Raw genomic sequence first — 24,923 nt, 5'->3', positions numbered from 1 at the left:
ATGGGCCACCAGGAATTTGCACTCCGCATCCTCAACAAGGTCCGAGCCATCGCTGGCGAGACTCTGAACCTTCCATCCCAGATGCCGCGTGACTCGCCCTTTGCAGATGTGTATCCACGCAACGGCAAGTACGTCCTCACCGTCGAACACGCCTGCAAGGTCTACGAGCAGCGCATTGGTCCCCTTCTTGCCGACATCTACCCCGAGTTTCATCCACCCACCCGCAATGTTCAAAAGTTCAAGTGTCCAGGCTGCAAGCGGAACGACGTCAGCAAGCAACGGACCTTTCGACAGCTGATGAACCACATCCGAGAGGACCACGCCGTGACAATCGGTGACTTTCAGGTGTTTCGTCTGGCAGGATCAAAGCCAGAGCCCTTTTTGACAGGAGTTCCCTGGCCGTGCAACCTCCCGGCCCTCACTGACAACCAAAAGTCCAATGGCTGCTGGAACGCTGACGCGGAGCCTGAGTACGGCACGGACAGTCTCCCCACACCACAAAACTTTGGCAAAGTTCAGTCAATCTTTGTGAGGAGAGGCGTGTGCTCTTTTGGCTCACTTGAGAATGGTGTGTCCAACGGGCCATGCGACTTTTTGGGCAACGTCAAGGACGCTTTGGCAGTTCTCGAGGACACGGGATTGAGTGCGCCAGTCAAGAGCAGACTTGTTGTTGAGTATGGCGATCGTCTGGTCAAAAACGCCAATGGCGACTCGGCGGTCCCCGAGTTTCAAATTCTCCGGTTCGAGGTCGACGCCTGGCTCATGAGCAGCAACAACCACGACATTCTCGACAAAATGTGCTGCGGCGTCTGTCGCAAGGCTACCGACGGCAAGACTCGCGGCGGCAAAAACTATGCCAAAATGTCCAGCTCCCGCGCCGAAATGATTCGGCACTTTGTAACCCATCATCAGTCGGATACCTGCAGGTGGCCCAAAGACATGTTTGCCCTCCCCAGTGACGACGAAGTCACATTGGCGCTGCAAAAGAGTGGCCAAAAGGCCATGGACGCATTCAACAAGCTCTTCCCCGTGTTGGACGAGCCGTTCAAGACGGAAATGGTCCCGCTTCAGACACTTGCAAACGTCGCAAACCAGCACAAACTCAACACCCGCCCCCCGAAGCAGACCATTACCCAATACCGCCAGCAGAACCCACCAGCAAACTACATGTCCCATAGCCAGCCGAGGCCCACAACGTTGGCACCTCAGATGATGACGGACATGTTTCCCGCACCACTTGACCCTCGGGCCGTCAATGCCATGGAGCGCGCCCAGCACCACCTACCGCAGGTTGGAGGTGGACTGCCCCCAATGGCGCCGACTCCGCATCGCCCGCGTCCTCCGCCTCCATCACTTCAGCCTCTCCAGCCCAGCTCGTCTCTGCTACATAACTCGCATCAACCACTTGCTCCAGGACCAAACCCTTACTCACCTTACTCCATCCCATCGGTGTATGGTGGCTATCCACCCCCGCGCCCCATGTACCGCCCTCCATATGGTGGCTGATTTGGAACTGTAGATCCAAATCAGCACTGCGCCATTCCACTCCCTCTCACGAGCAATGACGTCGCTGGACACGGTTCAGCCGCCTATGCTCTACGATTACGCTGTCACGCTTGACGCACTCTGCATAGCATCGGGGTCTAAACAAGGGTATCCGGCGCATCCACCACTCAATACATAGACTTACCTTCCCACATTGCATTCGGAAACAGCACGGCATTCACGAGTACCCATGATCCTTGATTTTCTGCTCCTTCTCTTTGCTTTTCGGACGGACTGGAGTAATTGCGTCTCTTTTCCAGCATGGTATACCACATTTTCGAGCATCGGCATCAGCGTGGGTCTGGTGCCCTCTCTTTCGGGAGTTTCGGTCTGCTCTTCTGCTCTAGTGGTCCCCTTGCCGTCTGGCGTCTCCTGGTGCTCTTTATTCAAAGGCCTTTTTCCGTGGCCTTGATAGCATCTCGTGCGCTCATCATCTTGCCCGCGACAATATGTTGCGCATGGTACGCCTTTGCGCACGAGCATGCAGCTTGTAATAATGCCCCTCCTCCTCTGCTTTCCATTCACCCTTTTTCAAAACAGTTAATCATGCCTGCCGTCTGCGGTATCTAGAGCGCCCGTCTCCGTGCGCTCGCACAAAAATGACATGGCTGCATCTTCTTTTTCCTTCCCTTTTGCTTTTTACATCTCTCTCTCGCTTTTCCCCAGTCTCTGCTGGTCTGGTGGTCTCTACTAGGAACTAATCACACAATGGGTTCGGCTTGCTCCTTTTTCTCCTCACTTGCTCCTCGTGCTTGCGTTTTTGCGGGATTTGATTTTGTTCCATTCGATTCGATTTGGGCTCTGCTCTGCTTTTCTATGCCATGCTCCCTTTGAAGTTGCGGCTTGCTGCTTTTGCCATCATTCTGGCTTTGAAGGTTTGGCTGCACTGTACCTGCTCATCCAAATCCAAAAATTTGCATTGATTCCATATGCTTCAGGACGGGGGTTCATGTGATTGACTGCGAGCGGCATGGAGGGAGTGGCCAATGGAGAGAGTGGCTGTAGTCGGTGGTGCTAGCTGTTGCTGCTGCTGCCGCTGCTCTGAATAGTAGGATTGGTGGGGTTGGTGGCGCGCAAAAAAGACGATGTGCCAGGTAGGCAGGTAGGTAGGTAGGTAGGTAATTGGGAATGAATGCTTCTACTTGCTCGCTGGGCTGATGAGGTGGGTGTGGTGAAGTGGCTCGGAGGTGCGCAGGCGGTGGTGATGTTGCACTGTACCGGTACTTGCTGCCAGGCGAGTCGTCAAGCTGCATGCCAGCCACATGTATCCGCGTCGTGGGCAAGGCCCAAGCCATCCATCCCCCTCAACCCCATCTCCTTCCCAAAATTGAAAACGACCACATCCTCCCTCCCCGCTACTTTGCGCCGTTGGAGGTACGAACACTTTTCGCTATTTTCTCACTCTTCTTCAACACGCCCTCGCCTCCGAGCCTAAACTTTGGTGGGGCAGCCGCAGTGGTGGCAGGGTGTGTGCAGTACAAATAAGCTCCCGCCCTCTACATGTGTTGGGCTTTAACAGCCGCCGCCTTCCTCCTCAACTTCCTCAACGTCCTCTTCCTCTTGTCTTCTCGACGCGTTTCTGCTTCAATGAGACTCTGCCGCAACCGGGTTTGCTTCAACAAGGTTCTTCTTCTGTGAGGCGTTTTTTGGTGAGGCTCTGCTTTGAAAGGCTCCTGCTTCAACTCGTTCCTATCCCGACGCGTTTCTGCTCCGGTGAACGTCTTGCTTCGACGCGTTTCTGTTCCGGCGAAATTCTGCTCCGGCGACGGTCTGCTCCGGCGTGGCTCTTGGAGCTATTTCCATACTCGAGAATCCGGTACTTCCGGTGTTTGGCTCTTGGTGAGTGCATGCGGCGTGCCTGCCGGGTCTTTTGGGGCGTGTGCTGACCAATGATGCGGGAGGGGCAGTGATAGGGCAGACTGAAGCACGCTCGACCGAATCCTTGAAGCGGCCAAGGGCTGGAAGTACATCTGCCCTCTCGGCAACTATGTCTTTCTGGACTTTGCCCCAAAAAATTGCTTCCGAAACCGCCGACTTTGAAGCTTTCATCCGGTCATTGGACGGCCGCAACGTTGTCGACATTCTGGAGAAATTCAGCTGTGACAAACCACTGCTTGCCGGGCCACGTGCCAGAGGCAAAGGAAAAGACTGGCGCTCTCAAACGTACTGTTTTGCCAGGGACCGCATCGAAGACCTAGAGAAGCAAATATCTGTGGATTCCAACGACCGAGAGGTAAGAAAAGCGGAAATTACTACACTCCGAAAGATTCAGATCTTAACTCGCGATGGCCGTGCCGAGAGCTGTGAGGAAATCGAAAAGATTGTGACAGAGATTGGGAAACTGCAAGACTCAATCTCCAAACAACAAGAGCAATGGGTCTTTCAGGTCGAGTACATTTCGAAGATTCGGCAAAGCCACACACAAAACATGGCCAAGCTTGAATCTCAACCGAATCTGAATATCTCTGAGAGAGACAAGGTTTTGCACAACATCAAGGTTTTCTCTGCGCTCTTTGATTCTCAAATGAAAGAGCTCGACATCTTCTGGGTCGATCACTGCGTGGCGTTAGGATGGGTCGAGAATGTCGAGAATCTGCTGAGCCGTCTTAAGAAGAGACTGTCCTCCAGACTTGATGTGGATGATCAAGACGCACACACCGACAAAACTTTTCGTCAAAGGGCGGCAATCGCCCGGCTACGCCTTCAGCTTGAAACGAACAATTCTAAGATTGAGCAACTGGAGCACGAGGCGAAGAGATATAACAAAAAGCGCCATATAAAGGAGGGCAGAAAATTCGTCGATGAAACCGAATGGGCCAAGTCTCGTCTCATTGAGAACAGTGAAGATCTTGAGAAGCACATTCGCAAACTTGAGAAGCGCCTCAGCAGCTACGACACTGCAGACGACGCCGACACGTTCGTCAAAGACAATCGACTGCAGCGCGATGCACAGCAAGTCGAGAAAAAGCTTAGACGAGAAGTCAGCTCGAAAAATGAAGAAGTCCGTTTGTTGCAGGCGCTCGCCAATCAGCGCTTGGAATCTAACAACGCACTTGAAGTAGAGGTGAAAGACCTCAAGAAGCGCCTCCGTGATGACCAGGAAAACAATCAGGTCACAATTCTCAACAATGACACAGCCAACGAGGTTGAAGTACTCGGGGAGCGATCATGTTCCGACGGCATGCAAGAACGAAACGGCCAAGCCTCAAAAGATGTTCCCCAAAGCCAGTATGAGCCCCCGTGCGGCAATCTCAGGGAAGAAGATGGTATCAGCAAATTCATCGTCGCCGCGGAAAAGCTCGAAAAAGGCCGCATTCGGGAGATCATCCTTGGCCCAATGCTGAAAGAGATGTACAAGACTTTCGACCTCATGAAATTGTTCCCTCGACCTGCCACCTTCCAAACCTATCGTGCACGGGCTACAAAGGCTGTCAAAGCCCGGAGGACAGCCGTTTCCGAGGAAGCATATATCGATGTTGGGGCGTGGACAGGGGTCCACACGAGTCGTAGTGCCTTCGAGAAGAAGCAGGCTGCGAAGCTTGCAAAGCTCAAGGAGATTGAGGTCTTGATTCAGGACGGTTACAACGTTGCTGAGGGTCGCCGGAAAACGGCTGTGGACCGGGGTCACTGGGCCAGAGCCGAGGACCAGGACGCGTGCGTAATTGAGGACGACGAGGAGTACAATGACTTGAAGCGGGAAGAAGGTGACCACCAAAGTGACACACCTCAGGACACAATCAGAGCTGAGGGCAGCCGCAAGAACGCGGACAAGGGCAAAGGCAGAGCGATGGAGAACAGCAAAGATGACCAACCGCATGCTGGCGGCCATCACAGCGTCGACGACACTCGAACTCAAATTGGCCTTGATAAACCTGGAGAGGCGGATCGACCTTCGCTGGAGAAGAGAAAAGCAGGCATGAAAAGGAATGCTGATGGGGCACAGGATGCGGATGCGAGAGGCAAACGGGCTCGTCTCCTGGATGGATCAAAGGATGGTGCAGAAAGGGTAGCAAGTGACGCTTTTTGGGACGACTTGGAGACGTACCTCATAGAGGACCTTGGGGATAAGTGGCTGGCAAAGGAGATGTTCGGTCGCTTTGGCAAGAGCTGGCAAGCGAGGAAGGCTTGAATGGGTGATGACGTGAAAGGTTGACATGAAAGGTACAAGAAATTGCGGAATTTTTCAGGAAAGAGCGGGAAGGATCTCACAGAGCGGCGGATGGCATCCAATGATGACCACCCTTTCGTTTGGGACAAGATACACTCTGGACTTTGGGCTTTTTTTGGGAATGAATGGTGTAGGTCGTTGCTGCCTCTTGATGCCATTTTCGCTCGGTGATTTCCAAGGCGCGGTCAATGTCGCGAACGAAGATGAATAATGCTCCCTGTGCGCGCGCAGTTGGACTTCAAAATTTCAAAGCGGGGCTACTAAGTCAGGATGATGAATACTCCCTGTGCGCTCGCAGTTTAACATAGAAATTTCCAAGTGTCGCTGCTAGAAGAGGAAGATCAATGCTAAAGGGGTAGGCATGACGCAAAAGGGCGAAGCGTCTGGCAGCTCCCGGGCATCACGCGAAGAAATAATTGAACTCTTCCAGGTTTGCGCTTCTCCTCTCTGTTTCCCAGCGACGAGCTAAGTTGGCTCCCGCCCCAATACTCTGCTCTACAACCGCGCCCACACAGTCACTCACTCCCGCTGTTCTTATGCATCTTTCAGTGGTACTTCCAGCTCAGGGCCAGCCCGCCACTTTGCCTTCTGCCAGAGCGGAAATGCTAATCGGAGCTGCCACTGACTCATGACATGTGTGTACCCTGCTAACAGATGTCGAGCAGGTCGATTGTGTGAGCCGTTTCCGCGTCTTCCCGGGAATCTCAATCACCCTTTACTTGTCCTGGCTGCAGATGTCCTTCAGTCAAACAATTCTATGGCCACTCAAAGGCCGGACATGGCTCCCACAACCGACGGGCTCGAGGCCCCACTTTCTGCTGAAAGAGAAGACGACTCTGTGGAGGCCCAGACGGGCAAGTGCGAAGACATCGACACATGCAAAGACGGGGAAGCGAACGATGATGTGGCTGACATCAATGCACAAAGCAAGAGCAGGACTCGGATCGGGCACGAGGAAACAGCCCACCGATGTGTCGAGATGTTCGATCAAGGGTTGAATGATTTGAAAAACGACGTCGACCGCGCGAACCTAGACGCGAGCCTAGGGAAGCAAGGTCTCTGCGCCAAAGTAAAGATGGAAACCGATGATCAATTCATTGGAAACATCAACAGCAACCACGCAAGCCAGTCAAGCGCGCGAATGGAAAAGACTCCGCTTCGAGAAACATTTCGAGAGATAACGAGGCATAGCGAGTCCGGCGGTCTCGTCAACGGACAAGAAGGTGGAGAAACAAGTGGGTTGAAGATTCCGACAGAGCCCAACAAGGATCTTTCTTCAGTGGATGCTTTATTTGAGGAAAGAGCGCAAAGCCACAATGACAAAGCTATATCATCCAGCCTACAAAGATCAGGACAAGCCAACACAAGCCAAGAGCGGCCAACTCTCACTGGTGTTGAAGAATTGCCATTGGAAGTCAGAGGCAGCGTCGAAGCGACAGGTGACTCAAGTGCTAATCTCAGGACAAATAGCGGTCTCGAAAAATTCATCACTACAGCGGAAACTCTTGACCAGGATCGAATAAAGAAACTTGTCCGCGGTCCGATGCTCGAAGACATGTATCAAGAACTTGACAACCTGCCCAGGAATCCTCGCGCCAGAGTCAACATGGCCTTTAAGACGTTTCGTTTTCGGGCCATTGGAGCTGTTGAGCGGCGCAAGCAAGACTTAATGGACTCAAAATGGACTCCATGGGCGGATAGTCCATTTGTCCAGCATCTGAAGGGAGATTCCCTACACAGTGCTGTCATGCATGAGTTTGCGGAGTTGGAAAGGTGTCTTCGTGAGGTGAGGATGACTCGTAAAATCTTGTGGAAATCTCTAATTGGTGCAGCATGGTGGTGGATCTCCAGAGGCCAGAATGACGCGCCTAGAGATTCTCTCTTTCGGAACCTCTCGAACACATATATTAGGGAACCCCAAGCGTTTCGACGTGTCCAAGATCGGTGATCGAAATTATTTGGCAGATGCCCTTGTTATCCATCTTATTGGAGCCACCTGTAAACCTTGCGACACTTGCGCCAAAGCTCCGATGACGAAAGCATTCGTTTGCTGCCGATACGTTCCTGGATTCTACAGAGGGTGTTGTAGCAACTGCAAGTGGCAGAATCAAATATGCTCAAAAGCGAACCGTGAAATTATGGCTCCAAAAGATTCAGCGGAACGGCTTGCTCACGTTGGTCCGGATCCTATCGACAGTTATATCAGAGAAGTGAGGACTGCAAAGTTGGAAAAAATAAAATTACTGGTGTCGGAAGGCTTCAAGATTGCAGAGCAACGTGTGGAAGCGGCTCTGAGGGGAAGACTGTGTGCCAGTGATGACATTGGACCTGGAGACAACAGTGAAGACGAAGATCACAACGAAGAAGAAGGTAACACGAGCACCATCCGCGACACCAAGAGGACAGTAAGCGCGCCTGAAGACGCCCAGAGAAGCCACCAGATCAACAATGAGCCAACTGTCAAGAACCACGACGATTCTTTGCACCAGAGGTCGAATCAAAGTCCCAATATTGTCATCCAGGGAAAACGCAAACTCACTCAGAGAAAACTCAGACCAGCCGCCAAGCAGCCAAACACCAGACATCAGAGTTCGAAGCGGCCATGTCTACGTAGTCCTAGCAAACAGCCGTCAAATGTTGAGAAAGGCAAAACGAAGATTTTCGAACTCACAGACGACGAGGAGTACAACGAGAAGTCTTTGGATGTGGCTGCTGAACGCTCGGGAGAGCGGGAAAAGGGCCTCGCGAGCCCGCCGCTGTCGAAGACAGGAGAGGGCAGAGTAGACGGGTCATCCGAAAACATGCAGCATTCACCTGCTCCGGGCCTGGACAAAATGGCAGAAGTCGAATTTTGGAACAAGTTTGAGAAGCTTGTCGCCGATGAACTGCCAGATAAGTGGGAAGCGAAGCAAGTCGTTGGTTTTCTGGGCGGGTGCTGGCAATCAAAGCAAGACCCGTCCCAAAGGAAGCAGCGACCGCATCTGTCTGCCGGTGGCGCGAAAGCAATGACGAGTGACAGCTTTTGGAATGAGGTAGAAGAGTGGATGGCAAGCGAACTGAAAGACAGGTGGCGTGCAAAAGAAGTAGTTGGGTTTTTGGGCAAGTGCTGGCATTCGACGTGAAGGAGCTGGAAGATTCCTTGCGCCGACCCCTTAGCAGCCCGTAATTGGTAGTTGCAAAAGCTGCTGCAGGACGTGCAGCACAATTTGTTGTTCCTTTCAGGAGACTCCAATGGTATCCAGTACGAGGCAAACACCTTTTCCTCACTTCTCAGCGACTCAATACTGACCTGTGCATCTTTCCTTTCCAAAAACTTGTTCGAAAGGGTTTGACGAATTCTGGACAATTGTACCACGCAAAACGGCGTTCAAGACTCCAGCGTCCCATGATCTCTGTGTACACGCGAGATCTGTTTCATGTCCACTGGGGAAGACGTGCATGCAGGCAGGCTAGCAAGGAATGAAGACAGGGGTACGCGAAACTTCGTGGCACGACGCTCACCGCTCGACATGACTTCAGCTTGCAGGGACGACATCGTGACCCTTTGTATGAACTCATCTTTCATGTACATCTCGCTTACTACCGCAAGCCGTTTTTTCTTCCTTCGCGACCACATGAAAATAGAGCCCCAGCTCGAGCTGTCCTTGAGTATTGCTCCTCTGCCACTCGAATGTCGAGGCCCATCCATCGCTCATCATCTACCCTTGCAAACATCGCCGTCTCGACGACCTCTATCTCACCCTCTGCTTGCACCACCTATTCTTCCACTCACCCTCGACATACCTCCACGCAAATATGGACCGAAGCCCTTCACTTTTACAAGGCTCGGAATCGCCCGCACTCTTTGATGGCTTGGCTCACCAAAAATAGACACCCTAGTCGGCATCCAGCCTTCCAAACCTTCGCCTGCCAGGTCCTCTCACGGCCTTGGCATTTTGAACTTTATTTTATACTCGTTCAGCAACCCCGCAGCAACCAGTTCATGGAAGAAACGCTCACTACCGCAAAATTGGACACCGAAGAAGGCGTTGACGAAATCATTGAGGCGCCCAAGATCCTGCGACCATCCATCGAACAGGCTACAATAGCGAGAAATTCCTGGAAAAGAAGCGTAAATCTGCTCGTCCACTGCAAGCCCAACACTATACGAGACACCATACGAGCGCGCCTTGGACCACTTCTTCGTTTTTTTCGTGCGCGACGAGCAGTCCGCCAAACCGTCACCTGCGGACGGCTTTGAGCACTGTCTCCTGGTACTTCTCGCCTTGAATTGAGTGCCTGCGGCTCAGTCACACCCTCCGCAACCTCTTCCGTCTCATCCGACACCTAGTTTCGCCCGCACGATACCGCTGCGCGTCCACGGAAACATAATGACGGATAACCAGTTCAACTCAGTCTCCAGACCTAGCATGCCGCGTCCCAATCATGAAACAGACAGAAAAGTCGACCATTTCTACTTCCAGCTCGCCCAGGCCACAACCGATAGAGCCTACAAGCAGGTAGCAGTCGAGATGTGGCGTTACGTCGACGGTCTAGAAGATGAGAAATGGTTACACTACCTGCACAAGTTTGCCCAGCGCTGCGGGCAGATGGCAGACAGGTGGGCCAATCTCTGGAATGAAGGTGTGGAGAGGATACAGCAGCACAACATGCAAAGTGCGCCACATAAGACAGTGTTACAAATGTGGCAATGAGCAAGAGACGCTAGCCACAAGCAGGCGCAGATAATGGCGAAGTTGAATAAAAAATTGGCAAACCAATGGAAGAACAGCGAGCAAGGGATTCACGTCCTACCAAAACGGGTGAAGGAGATGGTCAACATGCTATTAGGCAAGGGTGTACCATAGGAAGCCATAGTACTCAGCCTAAACCACATCGTACTACAGAGACTCAAGCTCATTCATTGCAAAAACAATAGGAGGAATACACCAACAAAAACAGCACCGGCAGCAATGGACGCAGCGGAGCTAATAAGGCTCTTCCACAAGTGGTCATCGGCGAACAAAGACAAGGATGAGGGCAACTTTCGGGGAATCGAGTCTGAGTTGGATACGGAGTTGATGGAAGAGCTACATGTGGAGGTTGGCAAAGATGGCTGGCTTGTAAAAAAGGTCGGTCAAAACATCTTGGAAGACCAGGCCGGAAGGAAGAAGAAGCAAGCCGGGAGGGAGAAGAAGAACAAGCAAGCGGCGACAGCGACGAACGGGCAGACGTTAGCTCGGGCCACTAGAGAATTGACAAGAAGGGGCAAGATCCATCATGGAATAGAGCGTAGTGAGCATGGGATGGCGGGGACAATGAACAGATTTCCTAGAAAGAGGGAGGAGGAGGACGCACAGAAAAGCTGGGTAAAGGTGAAGAGGGCTCGACTCAACCAAAACATGAGCCAAGACTGGTCTTATGATGAAAGCTGGCGGGCTGAAGAAGACAAGCAGGCTGATGAAGTAGAGAAATTGGTGCAGTCACTCACGTGCCGGTGTGGGGAGACTACCTCAAAAGATGAGATGGAGATGCTAAAGGATGAACCATTCGATGCGCGCAAGGTGGTCGAGGTTGTAGCGCGCATAATCACGGCCGACGACCCTATTGCTGTGCCGTGTGAGTCCCATCTAGTGCGCATGGCGCACGGGCTGCACTACATTTTACCGGCACAAGTCCTTGAGCGTGCGCCTAACTCAATGGACGTCCTAAAAAGTCTGGTGTGTGTCAAGCGCAATGCCGACTGGAAAACGTACCGCAATGCCCGCGAAAACCTAGAGACCTAGGTTCTATTTCTAGAACTATGGAGAGTACGGCAAATTCCGTTCCCTATCCCGGATAAGAAGGAGCTCGTGAAGATGACGCATTTCATCAACAGCGTCGCTGAGATTGAGAAAATGCAGCCATCGTGGAAGGAAAACGGCGCTCTACACGTCACCGACGGTCGCTTAGGAGGTTGGCTCGGTTGGAATCCAGCTGGCAAGGGGGACTGCCTGCGCGATGTATTGCTCAATGAGCTTGAGGAGGGATTTAAGCAGGAGTTAAGTCCCTTCCGTGAGCTCCAGAGTGATAACGCCATGAGTTACGCTTTGAGTGATTGCCATTACGCGAGACAGAGCCCCATGTCTTGGGCTGTGGCAACATCCCCTGAGGTTTGGAAGACGATGGTGATCGCGCATGGCAGGGGCGATTTCGACTTTACATGGGTGCCGACTCCACTGCAGTCGGCGCACATCGAAATGCGCCATCACGTCACTGCACCGATCAGCCTGTCCAACGGCGTATTCAACGACACCGTTATTCAGGCCCTGGTACCCCTGGATTATCCTGTTGACGTGCGGGTCGTAAGCGGCAGCATGTTTCAGTCCTGGCTCAAGATCATGGCGGAGGATCCGGACTCGAACAGATGTAGAGTGACGACCAACCTTACGGATAGAGGCATACAGGAGACATACGAGACCACCGTCCAGAAAAGCACGCTGTTGGTACTGAAACCAAATACAACTTGGAGGTACAATGAACTTGCGGATGATGGCACCGTGTTCCATCTCGTATACGCGCGGCAGAGGGGTGACCGCCACCTCTGCTATGATTCCGTGTACGGGCTCCGCGATGGTTACGAAAGTCAAAAAAAAAAGGCCTTCGAGACTACAACGGGGGTTTCCCGCTGACGCAGGCTATCACGGGCAACATGTCATGGGAAAATCCGCTTGTACTGGAGATTGTGGAGATGGCTTTTGCCGACGACCAGACCAAGTGGGATGAGTACGTCCGGGAGTGGAAGAAGCAGACGTACAACGAGCTCGTGAGGGAGGTCACCCGACCCAGACTGCCAATCCGCTATGAACTGAAAGCTGTAGATCCAGAGGACAGCATCGTCTATGGGGAGCTGGAGTAAGTTCGGCCGGTCCCGCAGGCTGAATAGAGAGCGAAAGAAGAGAAAGAGGGCAAGAAGGAAAGATGATGGCGGTTTGCAGGGGAAGAGAGGTTGTTGATGGCCCCTGTTGCCCTGCAGCTGCAGGCGGCTCCTGTGGCTCCACAAACCGCGACAATACCACGCTCAAACATCGCGAGTCTCGGCAGTCAGCCTCGGTCGCAGTTCAGGAGTGGCATGATGAGACCTCTGGGGACCGGCTTCCCTGGCGTTCCTTAAGCGGACTTACTCCCATCATCCTCACTCTCATCATCGACACCCTTGTGATCTACACCCTCGTCATCTACACTCTCGCCATCTCTTCCGCAAACCATCATCTTCACACTCGGTCTTCATCCTCTCACATGCTCTCCTCACATCTTTCCGCTCACCCTTGACGTACCTCCACACAAACATGGCTCAAAGCTTATCGCAGTCACAAGGTATGGAATCGCAGACACTCATTGACAGCTCACCTCATAATGGATTCGCAGAGAGAGACGCGCTGGCCGACATCCAGTCTTCCAGACGTTCACCTCCGATGACCTATCACAGCCTTAGCATTTTCGACTTCATGTCATACGCCTTCAGCGGCCCTGCGGCTATGAATTCGCAGGAGAAAAAGCTCTTGACCGCAGACTTGGAGACCGAAGATGGTGTCAATGAGTTTATCGAGGCACTCAAAAGCCTGCGACCAACAATTGAGACCGGCCCCAGCAAGGAAGAATTCCTGGACAGGATTGCTTCACTCCGGCCGACCGTCAGTCGGATGCGAAAGCTGCGATCATCCACGCTTCAGAAACTTTCAACATGCCCCGGCGCAAGCTGCTAGCGCAAGTCGTTGAAGGAGTCAAGGCCGATAAAGCGATGCAACAGCGTGTTGGAAAAGCGGCCTTTCTGGAGTTCCTTGAGCAGTGCGACATTCTGGCGAAAAGCTACCGTCCAGTCAGTCCTCATGCTGAGACTTGTCTGCAAGCCATAGAGGATCACTGGGGCATGCGCATCGCCAACCGCTACATGAACATGGGAGATTCGGCGCTCGAAGAAATGATGACAATCGCCTCTCACGCCAACCACTCGGTCGCTGTCACTTACCTGAATGCTGAAATACTGGCGCGAAAGGAGAGAAGGGCCAATGGCGCCAAAGGCCATGTTCCCACCGGACACGGCATCACAATCTCAGATGCTAAAAGCGCCAGGGCAAAAGTTGTGGGGAAATGGAAAGTCCCTTCGCTCTCCCAAGACCTCCTCGCAAAGTACAAGCTTCGGGTCAGCAAGGAGACTGGACTCCTCAAGTCCGTCGCAGAATCCGAAAGCGATGATGAAGATGATGTTGAAGACGAGGACCAGGCTAAGAAGCTTTCAGGTGGGGAGGGAGCCAAGACACGCAATCATGAAGAGCAGATTGATCAGCACGGCGACGATGAACTCAACATTGGGCTGTCGACGCAATCGGGAAAAAGGAAGGCTTTAGAGCAGCCAGAAGATGAGCAGCGAGGCGAGAAGCGTGCCCGTCCGTCCACCAATGCTTCAGAGGAATCGGCAAGCGAGGCCTTTCTTGCCGACTTGAAGGCTTTCTTGGAGGACCGCAAGGATGAGGAAAAGACGACTGAGACAGAGGATGATGCAGAGCGGCGGATGTCCCAAGAGATTAGAGGGTAGGCAGTCGAGACAGTCGGATTCTTGGTGGATACGGTCGGTCAGTGTGCTCATCATCGAGCAGAGCAAACAAAAAGGGGCATTCTAAGGTGGGCAATGGTGTGTCCAAACGGAACGGCAATTTAATGGTTTTTCTGGGTGGATTTGTGTGTTGATATGCTTCATCTTCAAATCTAAAGTCGGCTGCCACTGGATGCGTGTGCAGCATACTCATTGATCCAATTGGGCTCTAGCTGGTCCCAATCAATCAGCGTGATACCAATGTGAGCTCTGTGGATTATGTTTGTTGTACTTGTACTTCTGGAGTATTTAAGCACTGCATTCTCTCCATGTTAGACTGTCTATGATGCAAGTGATTAACTTATAGATTACGTATAAAGGAAAAAGGCTGCGAGTGAGCAAGCTAACGTTGAATGGTAGAGCAAGCATGATTTTGCGAGCAGTGTTGACCTATGCACAACTCCGGGTACTTTGTTGGACTCGATTTTAAACACTTTCCATTGAGCACCCGCGAGCAGTGAGCAGCTCTGTTTTCATGCACCGTCGCTTGGAAACAACTACTCCCCAGTCGTGCCTCTCCTACCTTTCCAAACACCACCAGCGCAGCCTTTCTCTTCGCCGTGCCACCTCTAACACCCGCCTTTGCTTTCGCCCCAAGACCCAGTGCGAGCGACCGTCAACATTCTAGCTCCACAAGCACGACAATATCTTCGACTTGACACTTGCTCACCTTGCTTTACCCTCCTTGCCTGCCAGATTTCTTGCGTCTACGTACGTGCAATCCCCGGTATTTCAAGGTTCCTAACGATGTGGGCAATCAAGCTAACCAAAGTAGCTTTCTTCAGTAATCCGTCACAAGCTCAAAGCTGTGTTCATCTTCCTCTAGAAATCCCTGCTCCACACCTACCGACCCTCAAGCCTACATACTGCATGAAGTCGCAAAAATGGAACACCAAGATCAAAACACCTCTCCCGACGACTCCGTGGTGGGATCATCCGCCGCCAGCTTCCTCAGGTACCTGAAAAGCTTGGATACCGTGAGCGTTATGGACCCTTCCACGCAGAAACAGATTGTGGAAGCAATCGCAGACTTACCTTCCGAGCGCCAAAGCGAAGCGGTAGGAGCGTTCGTGGACGCGACAAAGGCTGCCACTGCGGCTTTAGACCAGACCATTGTGGCCCTTAGCAAGATTACAAAGAGTGACGGAAATGCACAAAAGATTGAGGGGAAAGCTACTGTTCGGGCGCTGTTCCCAGTCACCCATGCCACAAAGAAAAACTTCAAGACCCAGGCGGAAAAGCATGAAGACAACCTCGGGCTCATTGACAAGAATTGGGGAGCAGAGATCGGCGCTCGCTATCGCAGCATGGGATTGACCCAATCCGCATCTTCTTGGATAGCGATAATGTCGTCCAAGATCGACAATGGCACTGCCGTCGCATACCTGAACTTCGAGATTCTGCATCGAATGAACAAGAAATCAAAAACCTGCAAAGGCAACGTGCCTGAGGGATGCCTTGTCACCGGAAACGACGCACAACTCGCAAAGGAAAAAGCAGTGGCAGCAAAGACCGCGCTTGCCAACCCGACAGACATAACGCCATTGCCTACCCTAGACGCAGCGCTCCTCGAGAAACACCATCTGCGTGTCAGCAAGCAGACAGGTTTTTTAAAGCCAAAAGGAGGAGAAGAAAGTGAGCATGGTGGCAACGTTGAAGACCAGTTTGAAGTCATACGTACCCAGCCCGAGCTCATCAACAGCGCTGACAACCCGCAACATTTCAACGATGGACCCTTTGGTTCTTTGAACATCAACAACATGAACCTCCCGGGCAACCAAAACGACTACCAAGCTGGAACTCTCAATCTTCCGAATTTCTTCGACGAAGCTACCGTGGACTACAACCTTGGAAATGTCGGATTCCAGGGCTACCACCACAACATGAATGCCGGCTTCCATACCGGAAGCTTTGCGAGCCAGACCTACTTCAACACAATGCATGCTGGCGACGATGCTACATTTCAGAATCAGGGACTCTTGGGCAACAACTACTTCAACCTCAATCCCGAGTGCCACGAAAGCCAGCGCGACTTCGACAACAACGGCTTTGGACAATACTCCGGGAATATCTACAGTCCAGACCACACTGGCCCCGCCTTTCCTCATGGAAAGAAAAGGACGCACCAAGAGCTCGAACGATCCGATTGAGCCACAGAAGTCCGGCGTGGTTCATCAACCAATCACAAGTCCCGACGGCTCTTGTACAATCCATCTTGATTTGGTCATTGTTAGTCCGTCCATTAGCTAGTATTTTGCAACTGAAACGCTGCGTGCGGGCTTGCCAATCCCATCGGATTTGGGATTCTTGCCTTCCTAGAACGCAGCGGGCAGCAGAATCATCTGGTCAATTGCTCGTCCCATTAGACTTGCATTGATTGAATTATAACTTTCAATGGCACGATTTCGCTGCGTGAAGTACGTTTGGCGGAAAAAGCAAAAGGCGAGTCGAGCTTGATTGCTGGTCCAGAACTGGCTGCAACGGTCTTTTGGCCTAATTGAACACTTTCACTACGGGAGCCAGCACGCAAATCACAGCCTCAAGTCTAGTCACGCCTCTCTTACTTTCCATACTATACCATCACACTCCTCTCTACTTTGTCTACTTGACAATCTCCATTTGCCCACCGTCCGACCGTCCGTCGCGAACAGCCCTCTCTACCTTTTTCCACCAAGACCATTCGGCCTGATTTTCCTTCCTGAAAAGTTTTATTGTCTGTCAAGCAAGACTCCTGGATGCGTCCGCCTTCTCTCGTGTTTGCACCATTGAGCCGACTTAGTGGTCAATGTAGCCTCCTACGATTATTCTCCAGTCTGCAGGCATCGAAATTCAAGACCTTCGCACCAACCATTCCAAGTCTACACCTTGGTGGGTCACACAATGGTCGAAATCACCGATAATCCATGCGACTTGAACGATAGCGTCTTGAGCCACTACTCCGGCGATATTGACGGTCAGGGCCACGCTGGCTCACCTTTTCGACAAGGCAAGAAAAGGGCCCATGAAGAGCTCGAACATGACGATGGAGACAACGACATCTGACGTCCGACGCCGAACCCCTCGACGAACCTTCTGTACGATACACCTTGTTTTTATTAGGTCAGTAGTTAGCTTTTGCAGCACAAAGCCTGGAAGTCTTCCATATGCCGCTGCATTCAAAATGACATTCTTCTCTCGTCCGTATGTAACCTCGCGCTGAAAGCGGTCCCGTTTACTATGAAATCCAATGATTCGCAGCGACGCCCGCCAGGACACGAGACTGGCTAAAGGGAAAGTTGTCGCGGCGAAATCTGGTCAAGCAAGCGCCCATGACAACATGACCTACCAGCACTGGATTTGAACCTCCTCAACGAGCACGGCCTTGGATTCAGCAAGAGCACCGGGCTTCTGAAGCCACAGGACGAGAATGGAGAAGAGAGCGACACAGAAGGCGACTCTCAGAATTAGCGCTGGCTACGGTACCTCACTCTTTGGAGTCGAAATCGTGTATTGAAGAGCATTGAATGCGAAATGGTTTTGGCGTGAAGAGATGAAGTCCGTCGTGGAGTGACGTCGTGAGCCCGTTGCACCAGCCACACCCCAGATTCGCTCCGAGTGGCACAGTCCTTTGTCACCAGCCACTTGCCTACAACCTCTAACACAACCACAACACCTACCTTCCATCAAATTGTTGCCGACCTCCCATCTGCGCACTTCCTCGCCCCGACCGACCATCCTCTTCCTGACCGCAAGCCTCTCGCGACGCGATGTACAGCATGGACGCGCATTCGACCTCAAAGCCATTGCAATCGATTTGCGGCCGGCGAAACCGCGTGACAATACTGGAACCTGGAGCCAGACAAGAGCTGGACGCAGAAGTAGTGCATGATGCCCAAGCCGTCAAGTCGATGTCCCTCACAACACAAACAAGATATTCACACGGGTCACATTTGATGTTTCGCAATCCAAGTGTTTAATTCGTGCTATCTACGTTGCAGGGCCAGCCCCCTGAGTTTTCCCGCTCACTCCAACGCTCGATGCGCCATCGTCCCGTCACCTGGATTACATTGCGCTGATTCATAGACCCGTATAAACGCCGTCAGATGTACCGGAATTCTATGCCCGCGTAATCGCTTAACTTCCCGCCATTCTAAGCCCAACTCGTCGATGAAAACGCAAACAAACTATGTCAGAATCGGCATCAACCATTGCAGAAGAGACTCTATACTCGGCGCCCTGCTCCATTGCCGCCATCCCCTCAGACTGGCCAGTCCACTCAGCACCCTCGATGTCTTGTAATTTCCTCCTAACCAACCAACGTAATGGAAGTGAAAAGAAAACCTCTTGCTATTCAGAGAGCATTTGAAGAGTTCTACTATCACCACTTTCAAGCAGACCGTCCTTCGTCCTTTCTTCCATGTTCTCCCATGAACCGGCTCGTCGCCACGCGGTGTGGCTTGGGCGTGCCGCGCTCGTCGTAGCCCAACTTCCTTCTGGTTTTTCGGTTGTACTGTATGCGGCACGCGTTGTCCGTCCTGTTGTATCCATGGACCTCTTCCATTCGATCCGTAACCATGGACCAAATTCCCAGGACTGTGACTTCCTCTGCTTTGTTTTGTTTGGCAAACTGCACACTCTCTAGAAGAGCTGCATTCTCCTCCTTTAGTCCATCCACCTCCAGCTGCAGGGGAATTGGGCGTGGAGCTGGCCTCACCCGCACTGCCACCTTGGTCATTTGGAGTAGATGGAGGCTGCACATAGTCTGCCATAACGCTTGCGCTCTTCTGAGTTCGAGCAGCATCATTTTCGGGGGACTCCATGGTGACTGCCTCCGGGGACTCAGTCGGCTCAGGTTCTAGGTCAAGATAGTCGCCCGGGCTTTGGTGCGTGTCGTGGTCGTTGATGTTGACATTGGCTTGCTCTGCGGAAACTTCGCTCGGGGGCTCGGGTTCTGGGTCCAACTGTCTAACTCCGGCCCTATTCTTGCACAAACGCCTGCCAGCTACTACGTTTTACAATGCCCTCGCCAAGGTTTCCAAAGGGTGGTGGGGAGATATCACTTGTCGTCGTCTCTTGTCGATCAAGCTATGGAGCTGAGCAAAAGAGTATGCCGTTCACCAGTCCGACCAGAGCCCCACGAACCTCCATTTATACACTTCCTCTGTTCGCCGCCATCCTCTGACTGTCAATCAAAAGGAAATAATCCTCAACCAGAATTCGGATGAAGCATCTGTAAGCACGAACTTTTAGTGCCAGATCTTGGTGTCTAAGCTAATGTGGACGTGTTGTCGCGCAGAAAGGGAAGGGTGAAAGAGAAAACGCAAGCAAAACATTATGTAGGGAAAGCAAAACTTGTGTGCCCCGGATCCTGCATCCATGCCGGAAATGTTTCATGTCCATCCTTCATGAGCAACTGGTAAAAGAAAGGTGCGGGAAACCGGAGCGGCTTTTGCAGATCTGGGTGATTCCTTTGCCATTTGAAAATTTGGTGACCGCCGCTCGTTTGCTGAAGCCTGAAGCTGCTGGGTTGGGGGAAGTCGTAATTTGCTGGCTATTGTAATCGTTGTGTGCGGCTTTGACCATCGCAGCTGCTTGATTTGGGTTCAGATGACCTTCTTGCCCGCTTTTTGTCGTGTGTTGGTGGAGCCTAGAGCGAGCTTGTCGTCATGCGATTCGGGTTTGGTGTGTTGCGCTCGTCGAACCCCGAGATCTTTCGAAGCTTGCGATTGTACCATATTCGACAGGCATTGTCGGTTCTGTAAAAGCCGTGCGTCTCCTCCATCCGGGCCGCGATTATCTCCCACATGCCAAGCACCGTGACTTCAGGCTCTTTGTTGCGCACAGCCCACTTCACGCTCTCAATCAGCGCCTGGTTCTCCTCCTCCGTCCACTTTCCTGCAGACCTTGGGGAGTCAGCCGAGGAAGTGGGCGTCGATTGATCTAGCGTTGGGCTGGACGTCTCTTGGTGCGAAGCGGCTGCGTTGCCTTGGAGCTCGACGGCAACTCCCTCTGGGGGATCGGAGAGATCTGAGAGGTGATCAAGATGGTCCAGAGTTTGTCCATCCATGTGGGAGTCATCGTCAGCGTCGGCGTTGTCGTCGTCGGAAAGGTCGTCATCTTCGTCGTCGGTGCTATCGTTGTTGATTTGCTCCGCCTCCAGTGCTGGTGAGACAGACCTCGAGGAAGATGTAATGGTGTCATGGTCCATAGACTGAGCATCCGGAATGAGTGGTTCCTCGTCGTGTGAAGCGGGGAGGATGGGGATCGACGCGGTGTAAGGCAAAGGAAAAACCGTGAACGGACTCTTTTCAAAGAAAGGAACGACGGGATCTGATGCTGAGTATCCTGGGGCCAAGGTAGGGTCATGAAGGACTTCAAGAGGATTTACGAAGGACTTCGGCGGCGTCTGGTCCATGGCCTGGGGACTGGCAGGGAGTGTGTTCGGAGCCTCAAGATCTGGGGTGTCCTGCTGAGTGCGCTCTACGAGTGGGTTGTTGTGTACGGATTCCATGTTGCCGGAGAGAGGAGGGTTCAAGATTGAAGTAACCAAGGTCAGATAGCGTGAGGTCAAACGGCAAAGACTGGTCGGTGTAGGGTTGATGTTTGGAGAGGGAGCAAGATCTGGATCGAATCAGAGCATCATATTGTTGAAGCGTGGGAGTTTGCAAGTGAAAGTGAATATCCAAAGCCGGCGCAAGGCAAGTGTGAAATCAGGGGCATTGTGAAATTCAAGATGGAAGGAGCCAAAAGCTCCAAGACAGAGAAGGAATTCACCACCAGGTGAACTTTCCCAGACAAGCGAGTCCACACTGCTGCATTTTGATGGCATCATAGAGGGAAAACTATGGTACAGCGATTGATGGGCCAAAATTCAACAGCTATTTCTCTGTGTCTTCTGATATCAAGCCAAGTAAGCAAGCATCGAATCCAAGCGCGATTCTGATGCTCAGTTCTTCAGGGAAGTAACGTGGGTTCGCTGCAATGGTAAATGTGATTCCGTGTCCGTCTTCAGGGGGTATCATGAACTTCAAAGGTGAGCAGGGTGGAGGAGTATTGTCCACTGTCGACGGCCGGTGCAATTCCGTCGGAGTTCATTCTTGGGTGGAAAAGCCGCAGAAAAGAAGGGACATCTTGTCAGATTAAGGGGTAGATTGAGCAGACATCTTCACTGAAAGAGAATATACAAACTCGCGTAGGTGTCAAAGCTATGGCTGTCTTGAGAGCCAAGTCAGAGGGAGCCGGGAAATTCAAGCTGGTAGCCTCTTTTGAGGGAGCCACGGGGTAAAAGTCGACGTGCTTTTGTGTCTGATTATCGAGAAAAGCACTCAATCAAGTAAGTGATGAACTGGTGCCCTTTTGGATCCATACCTGATCCGTAATCGTCATCTTGATCGCTGACTATTCGACTTGGATTCTTGGGTGGACTCGGATCCATCAGGGGACGCGCGAGTGACAGGTTCAGGAGTGTCGGCGGAGCGTAGGCTCGAAGCGTCAGGGTGAAGCTCTAAGGCTCTTATAGGGTGTTTTCCAATACGTCGGGGATCTCGGCAGAGTGACTAGTGAACTGAGCGTTGGCGCGGGAAGAGCTTGCGTTGGGGCTTTTTGGGGGTTCAGAAGCGGGTTGCGGACTTCCGAATGTGGGTTCTGAAACCGGGGCCGGGGACGAAAGGATGGACAGTGAAGTAGCCGGGAGCGAGGGTCAGATTATTCAGAACCTTGAAGGAACTGACGAATACTTTGGGCGGTCCGTCATCCGCGTCGGCTGAGGCTGCAATGCTACCAAGGCCGGGGTCGTCCGTGTGTCCGTTGTTGCCGGCCTGTCCGAAGATCTGATCCTGCGGAGCCACAATCGATGGGATATCTTGCTGCTCATTGACAGGGGTGCTCAATGAGCTCATCGTGGTGGATGGCATCTCCGACGTGTCGATCTGGGTCGAATTCATGATGGTTGATCCTCTACACTCTCAATTGGAGCTTTATTCTCGTTGCTCGGGTTGGGGGGGTCTCGCTTATATATTTATTTGTATAAATCCGCAATCTAGGGCTTTCGTCAGAGTCAAGTCAGAAGGGGGCAAGTGGCAGCAATTGCAAGCTAATAGTCCAATTCGATTGGTAAAAGGAAGCCGACGGGCAAAAGGTAATAGTGCTTTTGTTTCTAGCTATCGGGCAAAACGTGCAAGCACGTTGTGATGGTGCAACGCCTTTTTAATGGACCCAGACCTGATGGCGTTGTCGTCACTCTGCCACTGTACGCCTGAAGATAGATGTGGCGCCCTCTCGTCTTCATCTCGTCCTGTCGCCAAAAGCAAGGAAAAAAGCAGAAATTAAAGTGAAGCAGAAGCAGAACTTTTCAGGCGACGTTCTCATGCTCGCATCAAACCAATGCAGAAAGCTCCATGGAAAAAAGAAGCAAAAGCCAAGGGAAAGGAGGAAATCGAGGTGAACTTTTGGGGCTCAGGACTTCGTGCCGCGGTAGTTGGAAGCGTCCGGGAAAGAATTGGTAGCCTTGATAGGGGAAAGCAGGTTCCTGATGGACGTTGATGTTGTCATAGGACTTTTACTTTTCGCGCGTAGGCAGACTTGCCGTTGATCAGTTCTGGGCGCTGGTGGTCATCCGATTAGGATTCGGGGTCTTCCGCTCGTCGAAGCCGGAGACGCTCCGCAGCTTGCGACCCCACCAGATCTTGCAGGCCTTGTGTGTCCTCTTGTATCCGTGTATGTCTTCTAGTCGCTCAGCGATCAACTCCCACATATCCCAAACTTTTTCGTCGTGGCCACCATGGCTTACAACGTATCTCACGCTCTCAATGAGCGCGTTGTTCTCCTCTATGGTCCAGCGTTTGTTGGTGGCTGGCGTCGCAGTTGTGGGACTCGAAGTCGGAACACTGCTTCCGACCGTGGAAGAAGCATGGCTCGGAGTGGTAGGACGAGGAGGAGGAATGGTAGTTGGGTGGTTTGGGGTAGCTGAGGCGCTGGGCAGTGTCGTCGCGGTTGTCGTAGAGTACGAGGGGCCTTGGAAATTTCCGGGAGCTTCTGAATGCATGCTCGGCTCTGCCTCTTCAACGCTCTCGAGGCTCAAACGGCTTTCACCTCTCAGGTCTGCTGCTGGTGTGTTTTGCGGGGCGGAATCGTCCTGTGAAGTGTCAGTAAAGGTTCCCGCAAGATTGGCGATGCGCGGACTCGTTACCTCAGCGTAGTTTTGGTCTACTTGCGTCAACTTCGGTTCCGAGACATTCTCCGATGTGGCGCGGAGGTGAGGAGAGGAATCAGTGACTGGCGCACTGATTTGAGATGAATTTCCGTCGGGGCTCTTGGGAGTCTCCGAAACAGAGCGGGACGGATGGACTGCGGGTTCCTGGATAGGAGTCGGGGTGAATGGATGGACGGCAAAGTACTGAGGAGCGAGTGTTGGATCGATGAAGACCTCATATGGGTCAACAAAGAGCTTGGGTGGTCCATCGTCCCTGTGAAGGGGACCGGTCAGGGCTGGCATTGCGTCGATTTCGGGGCGGTCGAAGGCCTCTACAGGTCTCTGCTCGTCCAGAGCCGCAACAGACGGAAGGGTTTCGTGTTCGTGGAGAGGAGCACTTGATGAGGGCGGCATCTCTGCGCGGTCGTTCGGTGTCGAGTTCATGTTGGGAGCGTGGATACGAGGAGGAGGAGGGGCGTGACAAAAGAAAGGTTGATGTCCAGAGGGCGAGGAGATTCATGATCATTTTACTGGAATCCGGGAAGTGTACCTAGAGAAGATTGTGAAAGTGAAATAAGTGAATATACAGAACTTGTGAAGATGTGAAAGACTGGGAAACCATGAGAGCGCTGACACGAGCAACCTACTCTCGAGATGGGAAGGATCTCCTTAGCTTTCTCTGGTAGCTACACCAAGTAGCTCGATTGCGTTTGCCTTGAACTGATCGAATGTGCCCTCAAATGCCAGAGGGGCTGCTTTTTTCCTGTTATTTTTGGAGTTGTGTTGGCTCTCATCCCTCGAAGTTATGGCTGGTTTGACTTCCCATGCGGAGCCGTAATCAAAAAGGCAAAGTTGACACTGCGCTGCTACATCAAACCATTCAGACGCGTACAGCTGATAAATATACAAGTGACTGCCTTGAAAGCTGGGTGATAGAGTAGAGCATTTGAAGTCAATCATGGTCTTGTGTAGACTTAGCTATGAAAAAGAGAAAGAGAGCACTCTCCACGAATCTCCGTCTGCGCACTCGCACAATTTGCCGCCATCCTTCGGATGATAGTCCTTGAGACCAAAGAAAGCACCAACCCAGGACTCTTGCAATGCATGGAGGAGAGAAGTCAGAGGACTTTTGTGGCCAGATCCTAGCATTCGGCCATTGTCGACTGTTCACTATGCTCCGCGCAAAGTAGGAAAGGTGACTGAAAGAATGGATGTTGAAGCAAAGAAAAACTTTTGAAGCCCGGATCTGGCATTCGTACCGAAGACGTCAAATCCTGGTAGAAGAAAGAAGGACGTTCGGAAAAGGATAAGTGGTTGGTGTCCATGGTTCCATTGCCGTTGTCGCTAAAACTTTTGGTGATGGTCGCTCGTTCCTGCCTGCTGGATTGGGCGAAGTCCCAGTTTGCCGACCATCGGACAGAGTGCTCGCC

The 24,923-nt window shown here is 52.2% G+C and overlaps 7 protein-coding genes across 7 annotated transcripts; 5 read left to right on the top strand and 2 right to left on the bottom strand.

Moving 5' to 3' along the window:
• Positions 1-3,532: 3,532 nt before the first annotated feature.
• Positions 3,533-5,674, top strand: BKA78DRAFT_357613 (uncharacterized protein; the record flags this gene model as incomplete). The annotated part of the gene is made up of 1 exon (XM_066892245.1): positions 3,533-5,674. One exon carries the CDS (start codon positions 3,533-3,535, stop codon positions 5,672-5,674), a length of 2,142 nt encoding a protein of 713 aa, XP_066738701.1.
• Positions 5,675-6,470: 796 nt separating this feature from the next.
• On the top strand, positions 6,471-8,835 carry BKA78DRAFT_300468 (uncharacterized protein; the record flags this gene model as incomplete). The annotated part of the gene is made up of 2 exons (XM_066887205.1): positions 6,471-7,499; positions 7,546-8,835. 2 exons carry the CDS (start codon positions 6,471-6,473, stop codon positions 8,833-8,835), a joined length of 2,319 nt encoding a protein of 772 aa, XP_066738700.1.
• Positions 8,836-10,358: 1,523 nt separating this feature from the next.
• On the top strand, positions 10,359-12,590 carry BKA78DRAFT_363487 (uncharacterized protein; the record flags this gene model as incomplete). Its single annotated transcript, XM_066892485.1, has 3 exons — positions 10,359-11,412; positions 11,479-12,307; positions 12,331-12,590. Exons 1-3 carry the CDS (start codon positions 10,666-10,668, stop codon positions 12,588-12,590), a joined length of 1,836 nt encoding a protein of 611 aa, XP_066738699.1. The 5' UTR covers positions 10,359-10,665.
• An 825-nt stretch (positions 12,591-13,415) lies between these two features.
• On the top strand, positions 13,416-14,267 carry BKA78DRAFT_300465 (uncharacterized protein; the record flags this gene model as incomplete). Its single annotated transcript, XM_066887204.1, has 1 exon — positions 13,416-14,267. The coding sequence occupies one exon, from the start codon at positions 13,416-13,418 to the stop codon at positions 14,265-14,267; it is 852 nt and encodes a 283-aa protein (XP_066738698.1).
• Positions 14,268-15,208: 941 nt separating this feature from the next.
• Positions 15,209-16,474, top strand: BKA78DRAFT_300464 (uncharacterized protein; the record flags this gene model as incomplete). The annotated part of the gene is made up of 1 exon (XM_066887203.1): positions 15,209-16,474. One exon carries the CDS (start codon positions 15,209-15,211, stop codon positions 16,472-16,474), a length of 1,266 nt encoding a protein of 421 aa, XP_066738697.1.
• A 2,216-nt stretch (positions 16,475-18,690) lies between these two features.
• BKA78DRAFT_300463 (uncharacterized protein) lies at positions 18,691-19,038 on the bottom strand (the record flags this gene model as incomplete). The annotated part of the gene is made up of 1 exon (XM_066887202.1): positions 18,691-19,038. The coding sequence occupies one exon, from the start codon at positions 19,036-19,038 to the stop codon at positions 18,691-18,693; it is 348 nt and encodes a 115-aa protein (XP_066738696.1).
• A 3,718-nt stretch (positions 19,039-22,756) lies between these two features.
• BKA78DRAFT_363477 (uncharacterized protein) lies at positions 22,757-23,937 on the bottom strand (the record flags this gene model as incomplete). Its single annotated transcript, XM_066892484.1, has 1 exon — positions 22,757-23,937. The coding sequence occupies one exon, from the start codon at positions 23,935-23,937 to the stop codon at positions 22,894-22,896; it is 1,044 nt and encodes a 347-aa protein (XP_066738695.1). The 3' UTR covers positions 22,757-22,893.
• Between the last annotated feature and the right edge of the window lie 986 nt (positions 23,938-24,923).

This window comes from Phyllosticta capitalensis (genome assembly GCF_038381095.1).
Source record: "Phyllosticta capitalensis strain CBS 128856 chromosome Unknown BKA78scaffold_13, whole genome shotgun sequence".
NCBI lineage: Eukaryota > Fungi > Ascomycota > Dothideomycetes > Botryosphaeriales > Phyllostictaceae > Phyllosticta > Phyllosticta capitalensis.
Note: the sequence above shows the minus strand (reverse complement) of the source record. Positions and strands in the feature narration are given on the sequence as shown.